Source organism: Neopsephotus bourkii, unplaced genomic scaffold (genome assembly GCF_033783945.1).
Source record: "Neopsephotus bourkii isolate Nb327-2 ecotype Australia unplaced genomic scaffold, CSIRO-AGI_Nbou_v1 NB_1350, whole genome shotgun sequence".
NCBI lineage: Eukaryota > Metazoa > Chordata > Aves > Psittaciformes > Psittacidae > Neopsephotus > Neopsephotus bourkii.
In genome coordinates, this window is record NW_026901829.1 from 2,341,917 (window position 1) to 2,361,931 (window position 20,015).

Sequence of the window (20,015 nt, forward strand, 5' to 3'; positions counted from 1 at the left end):
TCAGATGGAGAATCTGCTTGACAGCCTGGCTTGTGTGTGCAGGAGGCCCTCTGACCACATCCCTATGAGCTATGTGCATGGATGCTGATGCTCTGAAGCCTGCTGCTGGGCACCTGTCCTGTACTGCTTCACCTGCAGTGCTCAGGTCTGTGACCATGGGCTGACATCTAGTGCTGTGTAGTTGGCTTCTGACACAGTTTGCACTTGTGTTCATTTCACGTTTGGGTTTATTGGAAGCTTTCAGTGCATGTACAGGTTTTAAAAGCTACCTGATACAATGGGTAACAGTAAACTGTCTTCTTCCTGGCATCATGCGAGTGCTCCCTGTACTGCCATATGCTTTTGGAGGGAACTTTGCGTGTCTTGCTGTGAGGGGGAAATGATTCCAGACTCCTGCCTTATGCTGTTGCTAAGACAGGACATATCGTACCTTCACAGCATTACCCGCTGTGCACTATGCTGCAGGTTAACCTTAAACACTGGTAAGAAACTTTGTTTTAATCATGTCAGCGTTATGTAAAAACAGTTTACCTTCTTCTTGGATCTTTAATGGCTGGATCAAGTGAAAAGGCCCTGACAGACTTGCACAATATATCCTTAAATACTACAGTTAAGCAGCCTGGAAGCCGTTCAAATGCAAGACCGAGGCGCACACCACCACCACCACCACCGCCGCGCTATGCGGTGCTGTGCTGCGGTGTGCGGTGCCTCCCCTCACTCGAACCGCGCCGCCGCCAGCGCGATGGCCCTCCCGTGTTGCTAGGACACCGGGTCTGCTCCCTAGCAACGCGCCTCATCGCGGAGCGCTTTACGGCAGCTGCGGACGCTTCCATCGGGCCCTTCCACCGGGCTCTTCCCCCCGTCCCCTCCCGCGGCGGGGCCTGCCGCCGGCGGAGGCAGCGGGGGGGGTGGCGCCGCCATGTCATCGCCGGGGCGGTCCGAGGAGGTGGACCAGACGCTGTTCGTGGGGAACCTGGAGAGCCGCGTGCGGGAGGAGATCCTCTACGAGCTCTTCCTGCAGGTGTAGGGCGGGCCCCCGGGGCGGGCCGCAGCCGGGGGCGGCGGGAGGGGTCGTCGGGGCCGTGCGCGGGTGAGGTCGGTCCGCGGGCCGTAGCTCCGCGGTGGGGAGTGGCATCGTTCGCCGTTGGAACGCAGCGTGGAGACCGGCTGGTAAAGAGCGAAGCCGCCGGCCAGGGCTCTAGGCCGGTCCTGCCGTCCCCAGGCCACCGCGCACGTCTGGTTTTAGCCTGTTCGCGAAGTGCAGGGTTTGGTGCCGCAGTTGGTGATGAAGTTAAATGACGTAAAGATGTTCTTAAAATCCCCAGGAAAAAAAAACCCCAACAAAACAAACCAAGTGGGTTTTACACTTTCTTTAATATATTCTGAGCAAGAAGGTTTTGGTCAAGAATTTAATTAGGAAAAAATAGTGTAAAACCTGAAAATGTGCTGAGCAAGGCTAACAGAATTAACACGGTACTGTTAGGAATGATGTGCAGGTGAGGCTCTGGACTTCCACCCACAAATGACCTTTATATCAGAATGGTTTATGTTTTGATGCATGAGAAGATAATAAAAAAATCCATTGGTGGGTTTTTCATGGAGCTGGTGAGAAATACTATGTAGCTGGCCCTGTTTCAAACCTGAGCTTAATTATCTTTGGAAATAAAGTATGCCAAGGAGGAAAGAAAATGGCAAAGACAGAAAATGTTAAGGTGCTGAGTTGGCTTCAGTTTTGATCTCACATTGACAGCATCTCTGGCTAAACCAGGTTTATTAACCTGATAGTAGTAAGGAAAATGGGGAGGATATTCAGAGAAGGGAACATTACATCAAATGACAAGATGGACTGTCAGTAGTTGCTGATCATGGGCTTTTCCTGAAGTGGTTTATGGTGTGTTTGGTTTATTATTATTTTTTTTTTCCTCCTGGCGTGATCTAGCAATCCTCTGTCAAGTTAAAAGGTCCCAGACTGACTGGGCATTTTAGCTGACAGCATGGTGATAAACTTGCTTCTACCAGTCCACTGATTGCCTCTGTCTCAGAATGAATCTTGCTTCCTTCTGGTGAGTTCACAAAATAAAGAGTGCAAAAACAAGAGGTGGGCAGAATCATCTGTTATCTTGCTATTTCATTTGCTAATCAGGACTAGTTCTACTCACCAGTTTTATTCCACTGATTAATCTGATACTTGTCTTGTTAACCAGCATACTATGTATTTTCATTAAAAGGCCTTTTTGTTTGGTATGTTCCAGCCCTTTGGGTTGCTACCTGTGTTCCCTTATATTCCTAGCTTTCAGGTTTTGACTTTTCCCTGAAATTAGCAAAGAAGTATTTGTTTCTTCTCTTCCTGCCCCCCTTATTTTCTATGCAGTATTCCTACCTGTTTCCAACACTAAACAGCAGTCTGCTGTTTAACTGCAAATCTTGGGTAAAGAAAGCTTATCTTAGCAGAGGACATGACTAATTCCATACAATTTGTGGTACAAAAGTGATAAAAATAAGTGGATGCTCTCAAATGCGGCTTTTCATGACTTTTCTGCATACTCTGCAGCACTCGCCCAACTGCTGACTTTTATCTGAGTCTTTAGGTCATCCTGCTAACACCTGCTTTGATTTTTTTGTTCTGTTCACCTTATTCTCCATTGGGTTTCTCTGTCTTTTGCTGCAACAGCATGTGCTGCTCAGTGCAGTACTGCCCTTTCTTGGGAAGTATGCAGTTCAATATTCCTGCTATGGCATGGTCCTAAAGATGTACTCCAGTCCTGTAGCCTTTTCCCTCATCAAATTATGAGCAACTGTCTAGTACTGCTTCTAAACTATTAATATTTTTCTTTATGAACAGGAAGACTATGTATTTAAAAGAACAATCTGCAAAGGACTCGAGTTTGTCATTTCTAGTTCTTGAAGAACCAGATCATCCTCATTAGGCAAATATTAATCAGAAGACTGGATATATGTAATTTAAAAACATGCAGTGTAGTGCAGAACAGCAACAAAAACACCTGAAGGAGCCAATTCAAGTAAAAATACGTTCAGAATCTTACTGAAACCCCTTCTTTAAAATAAACAAGCCCCCAAACCCAACCCAACCAACCAAAAGAATAAACCAGAAACAAACACCCAAAGAAAGAAAAAAAGAGAACCCAACCAAAAGACCCCAGCAAACTTCCAGATATTTGGAAAGACAAGATCAACATCTTAAAGATTCCCTGCACAGGACAACCTATGTAGTATCCATTGCTGTATAGCCTGATTGCCCTCTGCACCACTAATAAAAACGGTACATTATCTTTGATCCTTTGTGTTTGTCTACATTAATTCCCTACTTGCACCAGCATTGGGGGGGTGTGGGGGGTGTGTGTGTGTTTAATTTTTCAGTAAAAGCATCTTATTTAATTGAGAATTTAGTTCATACACAGCTGGCAAAAGCATGAAGCAATCAAACGTTATTATCACAGACAACAGTCCTGAGTATCTTCAGTCTGACAACATGGAGGCTATAATAAGGGAGATGGCTGCACATCATCACTTTGAATGCTCAAAGCAAACTGCAGATTTGTTGTTTGAAAGGAATCCTTGGAGATGCAGAACAATAAAGTACATGGCTTTCTATGGCTTATTTTCTTTATCTGAGCATATGCCCTATATTTATTTTGAATGTTTAACTGTTTATGCAGTTTAATTGCTGTAAAGCTGTTAGGAGTTAACTTGTGTTAGCCTGAAGCTACAGATGACTTCTGAGTGACTTTTACTGCAAAGCACCTATTGTATCAGTAGCAGTAGTGGAAGGCAATTCTCCTGGTAACTGCTGGGTTTTGATTCAGAATAATGAATTCTCCATCTACTACAGTAATTTAGACATTCAGTGTTTTTTTTGCTGCTGGCTTTTTTTGTAATTTACATGGCCTTCATTGCTCATACTGTATGCTCCTAAAGTTAATTTCTGGCATCCTTAACACTCCAGAGCTGTGGCAGGAGACTGCTGCTGGCCGCTTCTTTTTGCTCTGCTAATCAGCCCTACAGACACATAGTTTGTTTTGAGGAGAAGCTGTTCATTCCGTGACTAATGCACTGACTCCATCTCGTGGAGATAAAATTCTTCATCTTTGATATCCATTAAGAAAATGAGAGTTTCTTTGAAATGGGGACAGTATTCAGGGTATCACTGCTTTAATTTGGTCCTAGAAGTACTATGCAAGGATTAAATATTACATGTAGGCATAGTCGGGACTTTTCACTGAAGGTACTTCTGCCAAAGAGTGTGGTTTGGGGATTTTGTTTTGTTGATGGGATTTTACAGGCACAAACCCAGTATGTCAGCTGTAGTGAGATGATGGGGTCTCCTGATTCCTTGCTATGTAGTTGTGAGGAGGGTTAGGCAGTACATAAAACTCTTTTGTGGTGGTTCCAGAAGCTCTACTCTCTATTCATCTTTGTATTCCCGTAGTGCTGATGCTGACCATGTTAGGAATTTAAGCAAGAGTAAAGCATATTTATGGATCAGGTCACTTTTACATAGCCTATATTATCAATTTGCTTAGTTAGGTTAGCAGTGCAGAAAAGCCCTGTGTAATAATTGTACTAGCAGCTGCACATGCATTAAGGTGACTTCTGCAATGGAATAAGTAAATTAGTCTTCCCCATTGCAGCAGCTGTCAGTGTATTTTAAAAATAAGCAAAAAACCCTGGTTATTAAAGACTCAGCATCTTCCAGGGGCTCATGCTTGGTTCCCTTTTAACATTTGCGGAGCTGATTTTTGTTTGTAGTAGGCTCAGGATTTGAGTTTGGGGAATGTGGAGGGACATCTTTTAAAAATGAAGATTCTTCTACGGAGAAATTTGCACTTTGACTATGGCAAAATACACATCATTATGAAACCATCAGAACGGAATGAAGTGTCAATCTCTGTTAATTTCTATGAAAAAATAATACAGATTTCTTTCAGGCTGGACCACTAATCAAAGTGACGATTTGTAAGGACAAAGAAGGAAAACCTAAGTCCTTTGGATTTGTCTGTTTTAAGCACAAAGAATCAGTGCCTTATGCAGTAGCTTTGCTGAATGGAATCCGTTTGTATGGAAGACCAATTAGAGTGCAGTTTCGGTTTGGTATGTTTAGTAATCTCAATGATTAAGTCTTTGTGAATGTTTTAGTTTTAATGACTATTTTTGAATCCTACAGGCTTTTACAAAGATGTTGGTTTATAGCTGGAACAAATTACAGTCCATTTTTTCAAGTAACAAAAACTTTTTGTGGCTTTTGTATAGGGCAGGAGTCAGTCTTTGTGTTTTTTGTTTATTAAGAGAATACAGTCGTTGGGCTCAGAACAGCCTTAACTTGCAAGACAGCTCAGACCATACTGTATGAAAAACATAGCAACACAGGTTTTCACACCAGATTACATTTAGGAATCAGGGTGTGACTTTGATTTGCAGTCTGGCACAAAGAGTTGATTCAGTGGGTGCAGCAACTACCAAGCTGTTTGATAGTTTATCAGAGCTGTTGTTTTAAATTGAACGAATTATAGTTCAAAGCATGTAGTCAGAGTCACATCCTTCATTTTATGTTTATGAAAATAAACTTTCTAGAAAGCTAATGATCAGGCACTGTTTGCAAACTAAACACTAAGGACTCATGTTCCCACTGGGCACTGTGCCACTCCTTGCTTTGCAGGCTGTAAAGAGCAGTTGCTGGCTTTAAATACAATGGCTGAAGTTCCTGAAGTCAGAAGCATGTCCTCTGTCTGTAACTGAATGGGAATTGCTCTGTTCTTGGTTGCTTCAACAGCCCTGATTTATGCTTCTGTTATTGAGTAAATGATAAATGAATGTTTTCAAGCAGTAAAATGATGCTATGAAGCATTCACCAAAAAAAGGCAAATACTTTATATACTACATTATATATACTTACATATAAAGGGCAAACCTTTATATACTACCTTATATATACTAGCACAGTACAGATGCCACAGAACACTTCCTGTGGTTTTAGCTTGTTAATTGAATAGTTGTAACTGAATAGTCATTATGCTCTTGTCTTATCTACAGGGAGTTCTCACTCAGCAGAACAGAACAGCCCTAAACGTGGTTTTGAGAACTATACTGACTTACATTCACCTTCATATAGGTAACAAAGATCACCTGTGAATAAACTCAATGACTTTAAAAAAGTTTCCTAAAGAAAGTCAGTTATATGGTAGAGCAGTCTTCAGGCTCTTCATTAAAACAGCTGTTGATGCTTTAATTGCATCCTTGCTGACTTGCAAAATGGGCTGTAGTTAACATTAGGTTGTTCAGCTTGCCAGAGATTCAGTTAGCTTGAACTTTCTACTCTTTGTTTGTTTCTGCTAGATACAGGGCCATAAGAAAATACTGAAATATGCTACTTGTCCTTACAATGTTTGCAGTTGGTGGGGGAAAAATATCTGACAGTTGACAGTATTTTCAAACCCACTAAGTTTATATCTGTATTTTTTGTGTGTGTACCTATAAGCAGCTGTCATGCACATATAAATGCACAGGTTACACCTGTTATAATGGAAGTCTGAACATCCCAGATTCAGTATTTTTCAATGTCTCAACATTTTCATTTACAAATGTGACAGAACTCTCTGTGGAAGTTAAACTTCCATGGTGAAATCTAGAACCCTTCTGTATCTGCACTAAAGTACATGTGAGGATTACTCATTACTTGAGCTTTTGAGTATATTTTATTTGTTTTATGATTTTTTTTCATGCAAGTCCAGTTGCTAATATCTCAGTTCTCCTCTTGGATATTCTCATTAGAGCCCAAGAGTTAAGTCTCAGCACTGTGGTAAGCAGTATGTGGTGGACATCTAGTCTTTGTACGTTTGATTGTTTTTCCTAGATATCAAGAGCTGTATGGAAGCCCTCCAATTCCTGTTACTCCTTTTCCAATGAACAGTAGTCCACCTCATGAATACTTGGGCTTTCCAAAGATGGTGAGTTTGTGTTAAAAGTTAAAAATTTGGGAGATTTTTTTACAATATTGACTGTATTCTGCATTTCTGCAAACAATGGTACTTATTTAATGTCTCAAAATGGGATCTAGGCTGCTAACATTGACTGTATTGGGTCTATTTCAGCACTTAAGCGTACTATCATAATAGGGGACCTACTAAAGCGTTATCTTACAGCAGGAATGTTTTAAAAGTTAAGGAGGCTAAAAATGTCCAAGTCTACAGAGAGAGCTCTCTCCTGTACTGTGGTCTAAATCAAATCCCCTTGCTGAGTCAAGCTAATCCAGTAAAATTATAACCGTGCGAGCAATTCCGTCTTCATATACAGCTATTTCAGTTATGGAACCTCTTAGCTCTTCTACTCAATTCAGAAATACCCAGCAGAAGTTTGAAATGTCCTAAAACGAAACCTAAACCTCATCCAGAAAATCACCACTGCTCAAGTCAGGGCAGCAACAGTTTTAGGGTTTCTGGCCTGAACCTTTACATGCCCATGCAGTTCTCACATTCATGATTTACTTTCACAGCAGTAGACAGTGAAAACCTGTATTCATTTCCCCTCCAACAGACTCTGGTCCTGTCCTAATCTCTTGTGGCTGAGATACTCCACAAGGCAAGGGAACAGGTCTCTTCAGATGGCAACCTGTGGGCCAAACCCTACTCGCTTCCATCATGGAGCTTCTGAATCTGATGAGTATGGATCAGTAGGACTGAAGAAACCCAGCATTTAATGTGAGGTACCAACTGTGGACAGCAGTGCTGCTGCCCAGTCTGACTGGGGAATGGCCAGCTCTCTTTAACTGAGGAAAGGGTGAAGTCTGGATAGGTGACACTTGCTAGCTGCAGTCTGAGCAGCAAAATAGAGAGGGTTTGTTCCCTGTTGCACAGTTCTGTTAGTGGCCTGCCTCCCTTCTTCCTAGGCTGTAGCCTCAGAAGGGCTGATGCTTGCACAGACTGTCACATCCCCTCCACTGTGGTTGGAAGGCTTGGGAGTGTTCAATCTCCCCCACTGCTCACCGATGAGCCCACTCCTCATTAACAATGCAGTACGCAAATATCCAGAGACCAGGCTCAGCAGACCAGCACACACAACCCACTTCATCCCATTTGCTGCTTGCTAAAAGGGATAGAATTGCAGTATGTCTCCAATAATAGTTTGGTGCAGCTTCAGCAGTAAGTGGTCTTGTCACATGTACACCTACACAAATCTACCTCCCCTTTCCTTGGGTGAGGCAGGCAAGTTACTTGGAGTCTGCCGGCACATATAACAGACATGCTCCCCATAATTTTTCTGGTTACTGCCAGTCAGTAAAAGCCACTCTTTTCTGACCTTTGTAATTCCATTTCTGTATTTGGACTGTGCATTTTGTATGAGAGGGACTCTTGGAATACTTTAGGGACTGGAGCAGTAAACTGGCCACTTGCTGCATTGTTCTATGTGCTTTGATCTCTGGATTCACTATACCTCATTGGAATGCCTTGTTCCACATGAAAATTAGTTAACCAGGTTAAAAGAAAAAATTTCAAATGTGCATTTACATTTACATTCTTTACATAAAGTCTTTACATTAACAATAGGCACTGAAGTTAGAAATGTTTATAAAATACGCAGATGGAGAAATGAAAGGAAAGCCATATTTGATTACCTTACACAAGGACTAACTGGCAGTTTAATTTTGAATCAAATTATCTCTCTTCTAACTATGCCACTAAAAAATTGTCTACTTTTTCTAACTATACTAGTTGATATAATAAATACATAAGTTTTACTCTCAAGTGATCTGTGTTATAATTTATCAGTAATTTCCCTGTATAAGCCGTAATGCATGCAACATTAAACCCTTCAGAACTTCCTCTTTACAGTGTTAACAACCCAAGTTTCTGTTTCTCTAGGTGAACAGTTTAGGACAGCAGTACCCAGTACAGAGTCCAATGGTTCAGCAATTTCCTTATTACCAGATGACTCCACCACAGCCTTCAAATTTCCGCTTTTCTCCCAATCAGAACCAAGCTGCAAACTTTAAGTCTGCAGAGAGTTCTTTTGAAATGGCCCTGCCACACTCAAGTCACTGTGGAATGCACCAGGTAGATCAAAGAACCTATAAAAGAAAAAGAGAACACCAAAGTTATGACAGTGACACTAGCTCTGAGGGTGACAAAATGAGACAAAGAAAGGACGGCGAAAAATACAGGAAGTGCAAAGCCAAGAGAAAGAGGCGCTAATATTGCCTAACTGGGTTAGTCTTTTTGTTATTTGCTGCTTTTATTTGAGGGGAATGCAATATTTCATCTTTGCACTTTATTAAAAAAGTGAATGTTCGAGATTCATATTATTTTTAAAAAGTTTTATGCATAAAGGATACTGATAACTTTATTTAATCTCAACCTATTTAAAGAGGAAAGTACTATTTCAGGTATAGGAAGCGTTTAAGAAGATAAAGTTTTCCAAATAAAGAAAAAAAACTCGTTGATTCTCTCTTCACCCAGGAATCATGGAAGGCTATTATTTCACTAATACAGAAAGAAACTTTATGAAAATACATGATTTCAGCCACTCATGAAGCATATGTATCATGTCCGTCACTTATGGAATGTATTTCTGTGACTGGTGTAAGAATTCTCCAGAGCCACTGAAGAAGTGATCAGGCTAGAAATACATCAGAGAACATCAGATATGTGCTTGTCACTGAAGTACTGTAACTTTGTTCTGATTTAGCTCTGCTGTTACTTTCAGTTAGAATCAGTTTGTGTGGTTATTGGAACTCGGTTTTTCCAGTAGTAACTTTGAGGTAAAATACAGGCTACAGGGTAAAATACACTGGCTACAAGACTTACATATGTATCAGTACTAAAATGCATGTATGTACTTTATGGCTTCAGTTATGTACTGAATAGAATTATGTGCAATATATGTATCTTTCTGTGAAGTTACTCTCTAGTGTTTTATTTGCTTATTTGAGAATCTTACTGTTTGTTGTAACAAATCAGTGAAAAATTTTGTGAATATCTCATGTAAATGACAGCACAAAAGCATACGTCAGTGGAGTTAGTGCTACCCCTTAAGAAGGAAAGTTTTCCCTAGCAAAGGAAGAATAAACTGTCTCATAATGTGATGAATCAAAGTAGTCAAATGACCCATTTTCTACCTTTCATAAACTCCCACCACCAGCCTGTAGACAGGTGCAGAGCTATTGTCTTACCAATATTGTCTTATGCAATACCAAGTACAGGTTAAACACTTTTAAGATCATATTATATGAGAAAGCAAAACACTCAGTTTTCAGCTTTTTAATATGGCTTAAAGTCAAGCCTTCAGAGTAGATGTGGGCTTTAAATTGACCCTGATAGTAAAAAAGGATTTTGATTTTGTTAAACTCAAGTTTTCTTGATTATAATGCTGGGTTGTTTTTCATCATTATACTGGTATTGAGAAAGAATACCCAAATTTACTGGTCTAAAGGTGCTGTGTTTTACAAGCTGGACTTTCAGAAATTGAAGAGCATTTAGCTTGCAACGATTTCTGTTTTGTCTGACAAGATAAAATACAGCTATTAAAATCACTTTCTCAAGACACTGCTTTTAATTTGCCCATCACTTCTTAGGCCTAAGGGGTATTCCTATAACACCACAGTATGGAATCCTTGGAACATCATTAGCAACTGAATTCAGCCTTCTCTAGAAATAACTTTATGTAACAAAGGTTTGTGCCTTAAGTAAAATGTCTTATGTTTTAAGAAACGTGCTAGGTCTGCCCAATCTGTTTATCAGACAAAGGAGAAAACAGATGGATGCTCAAACCAGAGTTAGTCTACAAAAAAAAGAAGCTTAGTGAGGTCTGTGCTAGTGTGTCCTTACCAGGCTTCCAGGCTTTCCCAGTGGATAGGTAAAATAACCTGTCCAATTATATTCTACAAAAGGACTGTCAAAGAGGATCATACTGCATATGGCTGACAACGTAACACACTTCTTCTGAAGAAATACTTTCTTACCTTTCTTTTTCCCAATCTTCTCCCCTTCTCCACCGCCACTGCTCCCTCTAGGGGATACGGTCTTTAACACTGCTCTGTATCCACTTGGCTAAAACTCATCAATGTGTTAAAAAACCTGATCATGTGGGAATGTGCTAACATTACTTTAGCCAAAACTAAATTTCTTTCATACATCTGTTAAGATGCCACTTTTGTCAAGGCCCTCATTGAAACTGATGTGGCCTATTGCGTACAAGGGGGTTGTACAAGGGGGTTAGACAAAATGTACAGAGGGGGGTTGTACAAGGGGATACTGCCTAAGTTATAGCTGGCTTGACAAGCTTAGCAGATGCCTTATCAGACAGTACCAGGATAGAACTTCCTAATGAGGAGAATAGAGGGGCGTTGTACAAGGGGATACTGCCTAAGTTAAGCTTGTTTGACAAGCTCAGCAGATGCCTTATCAGGCAGTACTAAGATAGAACTTCCTAACGAAGAGAGTAGCTCATTAAACCAGTTGGACATAGACCAGACCCATTCAGCTCCTAAAGAGCATGCGTGAGGACCAGAGGTAAAAAGTTCAAGCCTGAGGAAGACTCGTTTACTTCATCTTGAAGACCCCTACCCACAAGAAGAAGACTACTTACTTCATCTGAAGACCCCTGCCCAAGACCACCAGGAGGCACTGCGCATGCTTGGAGAGCCTTTTAGGGCATTATAATACGAAGCGGGGATAGAACATGTATATGAATAGGCGTATTGTGCAACCTAATACATATGTACGACTTTACAGGATAAATGTAAAAGGAAAACGGCACTGACGCACGCATGCCTTTTGGAGGACCAATCCCCCGTGCGTCTTCAGCTGAATAAAGCATACCTACTTTACAACTTTAACGAAGTTGTGGAGTCTATTCCACTATCACTCATGATATTTTAATTACATCGTCACCATGATTAAGAAATAAAACAAAAAAATCCACAGTTGAGCTTGGCCTTGACCAAATGTTCCTTCAACCTCCGGTTTCAGTCACTCTAAGAAAATTTTCAATAATATTAAATGAGTGTTTTCTATGTTCTGATTATAAATCACTGTTATTTGTCCTGGCCTTTCATTTCCTATGTTACTGGCTGGCCATGAGACCTTGCTTTTTCCCTGCTGTCACAGAGGTCTTACATTCGTTTCTCTGTATATTATACATGAATTCAATACATAGATATTCCTGTTACAACCTCCCAAACTTCGGACAAATCAGTATTGCTCAGTCGGCGATGTCCCCGCACTCCCTGCAGCCATGGGGATGCCGTGACGCACGGCTCGCACAGGGCACCGGGGGCCGCAACCGGGGCCCTGCGGGGCTGGAGAACCGGACGGGCCTCGCCGGGCCCAGGCCGCGGGGAAGCGTGGGTGTGGGCCTGCGGCTGGAGCTGAGGCAGCGCCGCCCTCCCGCGCTGCGCCCCGGCTTCTCCGCCTCCGGTGCCTCTCCCCCTCAGCGGGCTCTTCGGCAGCAGGAAGGAGCCATGGCCGCCGCCCGCGGGAAGCACAGCGGCTTCTACGGGCGCCAGAGTCCCACCGGCACGAAGGTGACAGAGCGCGGGGGGCCGAGCGGGAGGAGGTGTTACGGATGGGGCTGAGAGCGGGCACCTTCCCCCCGCGGCCTGCCGGGGGGGAAGGCGGGGCGCTGCGGGTGGATGCGTTGAACCTGCGGGAGTTCAGGTAGGCTTCGTGGTAGCGCTATGCAGAAAACCCGCAACTAATGGCAACTGGTATGTCTGGGGTCTATCCTTCGAATTTGCAAGAAGGGAATAGTCTTTAGGCCAGGGTTTTGTTCAGCACAAATAGGAGTAGGAAGAGCATTTAAAGCAGGGAATGCTTGTGACCAAGCCTTCGACTGTGTTCCTCAATAGTAAAAGGCAGTATTTCAAACAGCGCTGTATGGGTGTGAACCGTAATGGACTGTGGCAAACATTGACATCTGATAGCAAAGGGTGAGTAGATGCCGAAGCAGAGGTGTTTGTTAGAGAAGGAGCGCATGTACGGTTGTTGCGTGTTTGTTAACCGTGAATTGCCGTTTAATCATTCGAGGTTTTTCCGCAGAAAGCGCAAATAAAAATGCTGTGGCAAATACCCAGTGTCTCAGAGCACCTGCTGCATGCGGTTTGGATAGGTGGGGTTTTGCACCACCTGCCGAAGAGAACTGTAACTGCATCTTCGGCTAGAAACGGGTTTAGAGCGGTGCTTACTGCGGCACAGAATTACCCCCCCAGGCGTGCTGAAGTCACTCTTGAGTGCGGGTACACAGTACTGAAGAAACGTGGGAGAGTTCGTATTTGATTACCTCTATTACACTTGCCTCGAGTGACTTCTGAAATTGACAGCAGTGCACAAGCCTCATGTTCTCCTCATTTATGTGTGCAATACAATTAGTAGTACTTCATTCTTAGGGGCTGAAAGGAGTTTGCTGTTCTTTAGGTGTTAGCAGTGGAAATAGCTAGGTTGTCAAAGTGGGGGAAAAAAAACCCACAGGATTTTAAGTGTCAAAGATTTAAGAAAGGTTTGCTTGTATTTGACATAGAATCAGAATATCTCAATTTGGAAGGGAACCATAGTGATCATCGAGTCCAACTCCTATGCTTTACTGTTTGGTATGTGTAAATAGTGTAAAATCAAGCTAAGGTGGTGGTTGATATCCTCTTACACCAAGTTAAGTTGTTCTAATAAGAACGTAGATCTCTTTCATCCTTCATACCTTGTGTTTGAGTGTGTTGGTGGGAGAAGGTAACAGGCAAAGAAATGTAGACCTTATTGTAGTCCAGAATAAAATAGCCCCTAAAACCTGCCTGTTTAGTAAACGAGCAAACAAACAAAACCTAATATTTTTTTTTACTCTTTCAAGTAACATTGATACCTTTTTATTCTTTTAAACAGAATCGCAGCCCTGAAGAGAATGTTTTTTTCCTCAGTAAGTTAACGTACTCCTGGTTTAGCAGGTGAGGATTTACTAAACTGCCTGTTGGTGTTCACTTGTGTTCACAGAACTGGAGAGCACACACTTACGTTCCACACCATCATTCTGGCTTGAGCCGGAGTTTAAGCCTGAGATTGCTCTTAACTTTTTGTACAAAAATCAAAATTTACAATTTTAGAAGTCATACTAAAATATTTTCTGGAGTATTGTTTATATATAGTTAACAATCATTTTGCACTGTATCTAATGGCATTATTTAAAACATTAACATTTTGGTAACTACGCACAGTATTCTTGTCGCAATGGACAACAAAAAAGGCCAAATTAGGCTATCATTTTTTATTGTGTAAAGTTTCCAATAGACAAAAATGAGAAAGGATTCCTTTATACTCCATGTAGTGGTACAGCAATTTGCTACATCGCCAGGAACAAATACTCAGCAGTACATATAAGGTCTTTTCCAAGTAGCCAATTTCATGCTTGTCTTCTTCCCTTTTTTATGGTAGGCCGCATGTTGTAACTGTAGGTCACCTGCTTATAAAGCCCAACAAAGTCCCTGCACTTGGGAAAGTTTCCACTCAAAAACCGGAACTGAAAGTTCAACTATGTTGGGTAACACAGCTTCCCATCAGTTAATATTTTGGATGTTATTTCGAACAGTTTTATGTTACATCTTGTGACCATTGCTCACTTTTAACATTTTTCTTTTTTCTTCTTTAAAAATCATTTGAATCAGATATATACAGTTCAGAAATCTAAAAGTGAGAAAAAAACATTTTAGGAATATAACAGTTTCTTGCTTTATTCAATATTATTAATTTTAAGGAAAACCTGAAAACGCAATTTATTGTTAATAAACTGAGACAAAACAATCAGATTGTTTCAAGGATTCAGAGTATTCAGTTGAACTCTGGCCCTACTGAAATTAGGAGTTCACCACCAGTTTCAGAGTAACTTTGGTTTTTCCAATCCTCACTTTCTACACCATAAATACAATAAGTACACTAATACAAATTTTCAGTTTTTCTAGGCTGTTATTAAGTGTTCTAAATGCAGGACTTCTGTATGACATTTTTGTATTCATTATGTCACAGTGTTCACCCAAATGTTCAAGCTATTCGATCCTTTGTATGTTTTAACCAATTTCACAATGTTAGACGAAAGATGAGAGGGGAAAAAAGCATGTAAGTTCTGCTCAGCAAGAGCTTATTTAGCTATGAAATAACTGAATGCAATTAAACTAATGTTGTGAACATTAGTTATACCCTTTCACTCCAATCACAAGCAAACACAATAAATTATGTCTAATATATACTCACCTTAAGTGCTTACAGTCTAAGTGAATCAGTCTCAAATAAGTGTTATATATTAAATCCATAGTGGTATACAATTTTTCTTTAGAATTCAGGCAATCTAGAGATGGCATTTGTTAGACCTGTTTATCCTCTGGCAGCAGCGAGTTTTAGGATTGAGAGAAGTTATGCAGAATTCTTAAACAACAGTTCCCCTCAGGTACCTCTTGGTCTGCTTTCTTTGTCTCAAGAGCTGGAGCTCTTAGGGAGAAGCTGTGTTATTTTTGCCTTAATTTATCAGGCATAAGGGAAATTCACTTTGTATTGATGTTGCAGGTTCAATAGATGTTTGGATGGCCCTTGGATGGTGAGGTCTATGCCTGCCAGAATTTTACAACCTCCAGAAAAGTGTTTCTGAGTCTTTATTTTCTGTCCTGTGATAAGCACAATGGTACCTACATTAGCCCCAAGGCCAGCACTGGCACTGACTGGCACTGGAGTGATACACTGGAAATGCACACTGGAGACAGACACTGCACTTGTGTTGCAGTTCTCAGGGAGGGAGACCTCCACCAGCTTGAAAGCTATGTAGAGTTGCCACTGAGAGGACACACACTCCACTGTCTATACATATGTCTCTTGTTTGCGACTTCCTTTAAGTTAGATGTTGTCAACATTAATCCTTTTGAATTTTCCCTACCTCTTACCCCCTTAAGTGGGTAAAATCCCTTTGTTAAAACAAAATTTTAACAGCTAAATATCTGCTGTAAGGAAACTTCCATTTTGCTTGTGCTGAAACCCGCTAGTTTAATGTTGCTACCTTGGTTAAAGGAGAGTTGCAACATAATGAGTCACTGTCCCTGGGGTTATTTAAAAGACATATGGCACTTAGAGTCATGATTTAGTGGTAGACTTGGTAGTGTTAGGTTAATGGTCTGACTCGATGATTCTAAGGGTCTTTTCCAACATAAATGATTCTATGGTAATGTAGTCCTGTGATAGAAAAGGTATTTCATTCCAGATTGCAACAGTAAGTGGGTAATGATGCTACACACATTTGTTTATGAAATAGTATATTTTCCTATAAAGAAATATGGGATCAGAAACGTAGATATTCTGGGTTACAGAGGTTCCTCAGAATTTGCTGTTTGGATGTGGCCATCTGCTTAAGCTCTTCTTACTTCAAGTCAGTTTTTAGTCTAAGGTGACTGTACGTTCCACCATTTAGTCTGTACCATTTATAGGATTTTTATTATGGAGCTTATTTATATGAATTAAATTATATCATTAGTTTTTTTCAGTTAGTAGTTCTGCTAGTTTTGTCTGCGGTATTTCATGCTGTCTGAATTAGTTTGTTTCTTTCAGATTAATGTCTATAGGCTATAAGAAGCCATTGGAAAGGGATGACCTGTTTGAACTGAATGAAAGAGATTCACCATACATCGTGTGTCCTAACTTTGAAAAGCAATGGAGAAAAGAAATCCAGAAGTCCACCACAGGATCAATGGTAGCTACAACTCTTGACAATAGGCAATATTCTTTTCTAAATTTATGAAGTCTAGAAGTTGAATTCTAGAATCTTACTTATTGTACAGTCTCTCTATTCTGTAGATCACAAAGGGCATTCAGTGTTGTGATCAGGGATCTCTGGTGTGGCTATTGGATTTTTCTAAATTGTTTTAAGTTCAAATCTGCCTCTTACAAAGGTTACATGTTATATCTTAACACTTCAAGTGATATGGAATCTAATTTGGTGATTAATTGCCATCTTTGTCACAACTGTCCAACTAATTACTCTCTGAACTTGTCTGTTTCTGTCTTATCTTTGCATCTGTACTTCAGGTAGATAGATAGTCTATCTACCTGAAAGTCTATCTACTGATAATCTAGCTGCTTATCAGTAGATGCCCTGTCTTATAGAACACACAAAACAGGCTTCAGTTTAATTTTAACAATACTGAGTTCTACAGATATTTTTTTTGTTTGTTTTTGTCTAAGTATTCTGTGTGATTTTCATGTAAACCCTTGACAGTTTCAGTCACAGTTACTATTTGGTTGTTGTAGTTAAAGTACACGAGGAGCTCTGTAATGTTAGGAAGTTCATGAGAGAGAACCTAACCTGTAAGTCCAGTAAGAGTGTAGCTTTTGTTTTTTAATACAGAGAGGGTTCTGCAGAGTCTGACCTTACTGCATCTCTTCAGTGTTTTTCTTAGCTATTTGTAGATTTGTCCTTTCTTTCAGTGATGGTTTGTACACACCAAAACCTTTTCGACCAAAGCGTTCAAAAGTGTTTTTCAATAAGGATATTTTTTCCATTCAGATACTGGTTTTATTATTAAAATAATCTGTCCTTCATCACTGTGTTGATTAAGAAAGGCTGACTCTTTTTTTTTTAGCCCTCATTAGAATGTTTGCAATTGCTTGAGGTACGTTCAAACCGAAAAAAAATAGCTACTTGACAACTAAAAATATTCTGAAAGAATGGAAGGGTTATTCTAAAGTTGCTGTGAGCCTGCTACAAACATTAATGCATTGATGTTGAAGCTTAGCTCAGCTTTGCTGATGCTTTCTTTGACCTGTGATAATCATTTGAGGATTAAATTATTTTCTAATATATTTGTGGATGATTGGGGCAATTCTAGAAATTACATTTATCATTCCTTGAAAGACCACTAGCTAGGCTGAGTAAAACCAGGCTTCATTTCTTACATGAAAGCTTTTCTTTTAACTGTAGGAAATGATCTTTTTAAGATAATAAGTACAGTGATGGCTTTAGATGGACACTTGATATTATGTATTTTATATTTATAAATGTGGGTGAAGTTTAAAAATACTTTTTCTCTTAATTCTAAACAAATTTTTGTAATCTTGCAGGCTTCTTACATCAAAAGACTGCTATTTAAGAAAACAAGTTTCCATAAACCATCTTTGATTTGGTCATTATGGCAAACATTTAAATGTGTATTGATTAAAGTTTCATTTCTGAAAGTTACAGCTGACATTCTGGCTTTCACGAGTCCGCAAATAATGAAGTAAGTTTTTATTATGTTTCACTTTATGATCAGAAAGTAACAGCAATAATAAAGCTAAAGGGTTTCTAGTATGAAAACCAAACCAAGGAACATCTTAGGTGTGTAAAGATTTTGTTTGTTCCCCATTCCTGTGATTATCTGAAAACGATTTACCGAGGGAAAGCTCAAAGAGATCAGGACTCTCTTAGCCAAAGGACTGAGATGAAACCAGTAGAACTTCAGTTCCACAATATTGTTTTTAAGTATTTAATATATGTACAGTAAGATGTTAAGAAAAAATGAAGCACCAAGTTGTTTAACTTCTCTGCTTCTTTGACAGTATTTTTCCATCTCTGTTGAAAAAACCCACAAACCTAAATATATAATAATATCTACAGCTTCAGCATTTAATGTGAAACTGCAGTGACTGTTATCATGTTGTTGGCATCATGAGGCTGAAATCGTGCTTACCACAGAGGTGTTAAGAATGTATCAAATACCTGTGTGTTTATAGGGAAAAGAGTTAATGAACAGAATTATTGTTAATCTCCAAAATCTGAGTCAGCGTAACCTTGAACAAAATCTTTAGCTGTAAAATCTGTCTGAAGACATCCCTGTTGCTGGTTATTGAAGATAACCTTTTACTAACGCAAAAATAAGAATTTTCCTGTAGATTTTTTTCCTCTCCCACTTTCATGGCTGATAGCTGCAACCTTTCTAAGTACAAATATCTAATTGTATTTTGTTGGGTTTTTTTTGTTGTTTATTTTATGCCATTATTTATTTATACACCAGTGTCAGGGATGTCAGCAACAGCACATTCATGGCTAAAATTGCATTTGAGAATTGTTTCTAAGCTAACAGATTGGAAAACACAGATAAGACCTGCCTTCTTTATAACACAGTATTTCTTTGTGACCTGTCACCATATCTAAATCCAAAATGGACTTAGTTAAACAAGTTCGCAGTATTTCAGCTTTTTGAACTTTTTTTAGTTGTTTTAATACACAAAATGTATCTTTTTTTCCTTTGTTTTCAGAGCAATGATAGTGGTCAGTGAAGATCATCCTACTTCGTATGGGAGTGGATATGGCTATGCTATTGCCCTGTTTTTTGTAGTTCTCTCACAAACTCTTCTCCATCAGTTATACCAACGTAACAACATGCTTACTGCAGTCAAAATCAAGACTGCAGTTGTTGGCCTGATATATAAAAAGGTAATCATGTTTTCTTTGTAAACAAAAGCTAAAATAAAACACAGTGTTAAAAGACAATGTGCTCTATCAGCGCGATCAAAACCCAGGATGTTATTCACTGGTGACGGGCTACAGCAGATTGACTTTGTGTATTTTGATGATTATTTATTTATAATAATCTAGACTTTCAGCAGCATTTCTATTGGGAGACTCTAATCCTGAAATTACATACTTTTGTCAGCCACCTGTACAGGCATAATACTTGGGCAATATGTAGAAACTGATCTCTTCCTACTCTGGTTATGGGTCAATCTGCTGTATTTACTGAATGAACTGGGAAGACTTCATAGGTTGGATGTCCAGGAAAAAGTAAGGGTATAAGTGATAACTGTTTTTACTGTACAGTAGTAGTGAATATGAGAAGCTGAAGTTTGCTATATTGTCTCCTTTGGAGGTTGAAAACACACACTCCTCCACCACCCCCAATTTTAGTAAAACTGATTCTCTGCTGAGTTGAATACCCAGTAGGTTACTTGTTTTTCAGATGTTTAGAGGATGACTTACCGCTGTGGAAACCTATCTGTAAGTTACCCCACCTT

General features: G+C 40.0%; 2 protein-coding genes across 8 annotated transcripts in view; both read left to right on the forward strand.

Moving 5' to 3' along the window:
* Positions 1-896: 896 nt before the first annotated feature.
* On the forward strand, positions 897-9,882 carry RBM11 (RNA binding motif protein 11). Its single transcript, XM_061366670.1, has 5 exons — positions 897-1,021; positions 4,947-5,109; positions 6,049-6,127; positions 6,869-6,962; positions 8,874-9,882. Exons 1-5 carry the CDS (start codon positions 920-922, stop codon positions 9,201-9,203), a joined length of 768 nt encoding a protein of 255 aa, XP_061222654.1. The 5' UTR covers positions 897-919; the 3' UTR covers positions 9,204-9,882.
* Positions 9,883-12,420: 2,538 nt separating this feature from the next.
* Positions 12,421-20,015, forward strand: part of LOC133219387 (multidrug resistance-associated protein 1-like) — a 33,192-nt gene continuing 25,597 nt past the window's right edge. The window contains exons 1-5 of one of the 7 annotated variants that reach the window (XM_061366676.1): positions 12,421-12,532; positions 13,878-13,939; positions 16,575-16,716; positions 18,084-18,241; positions 19,260-19,437. In XM_061366676.1, coding sequence (XP_061222660.1) covers positions 12,470-12,532; positions 13,878-13,939; positions 16,575-16,716; positions 18,084-18,241; positions 19,260-19,437 — 603 coding nt within the window. In that variant the 5' untranslated portion in view covers positions 12,421-12,469. Of the gene's footprint in view, positions 12,716-13,877; positions 13,940-16,574; positions 16,717-18,083; positions 18,242-19,259; positions 19,438-20,015 lie in introns of those variants that run through there. The other 6 variants (XM_061366678.1, XM_061366677.1, XM_061366680.1 and 3 more) reach the window with 6 other exon arrangements.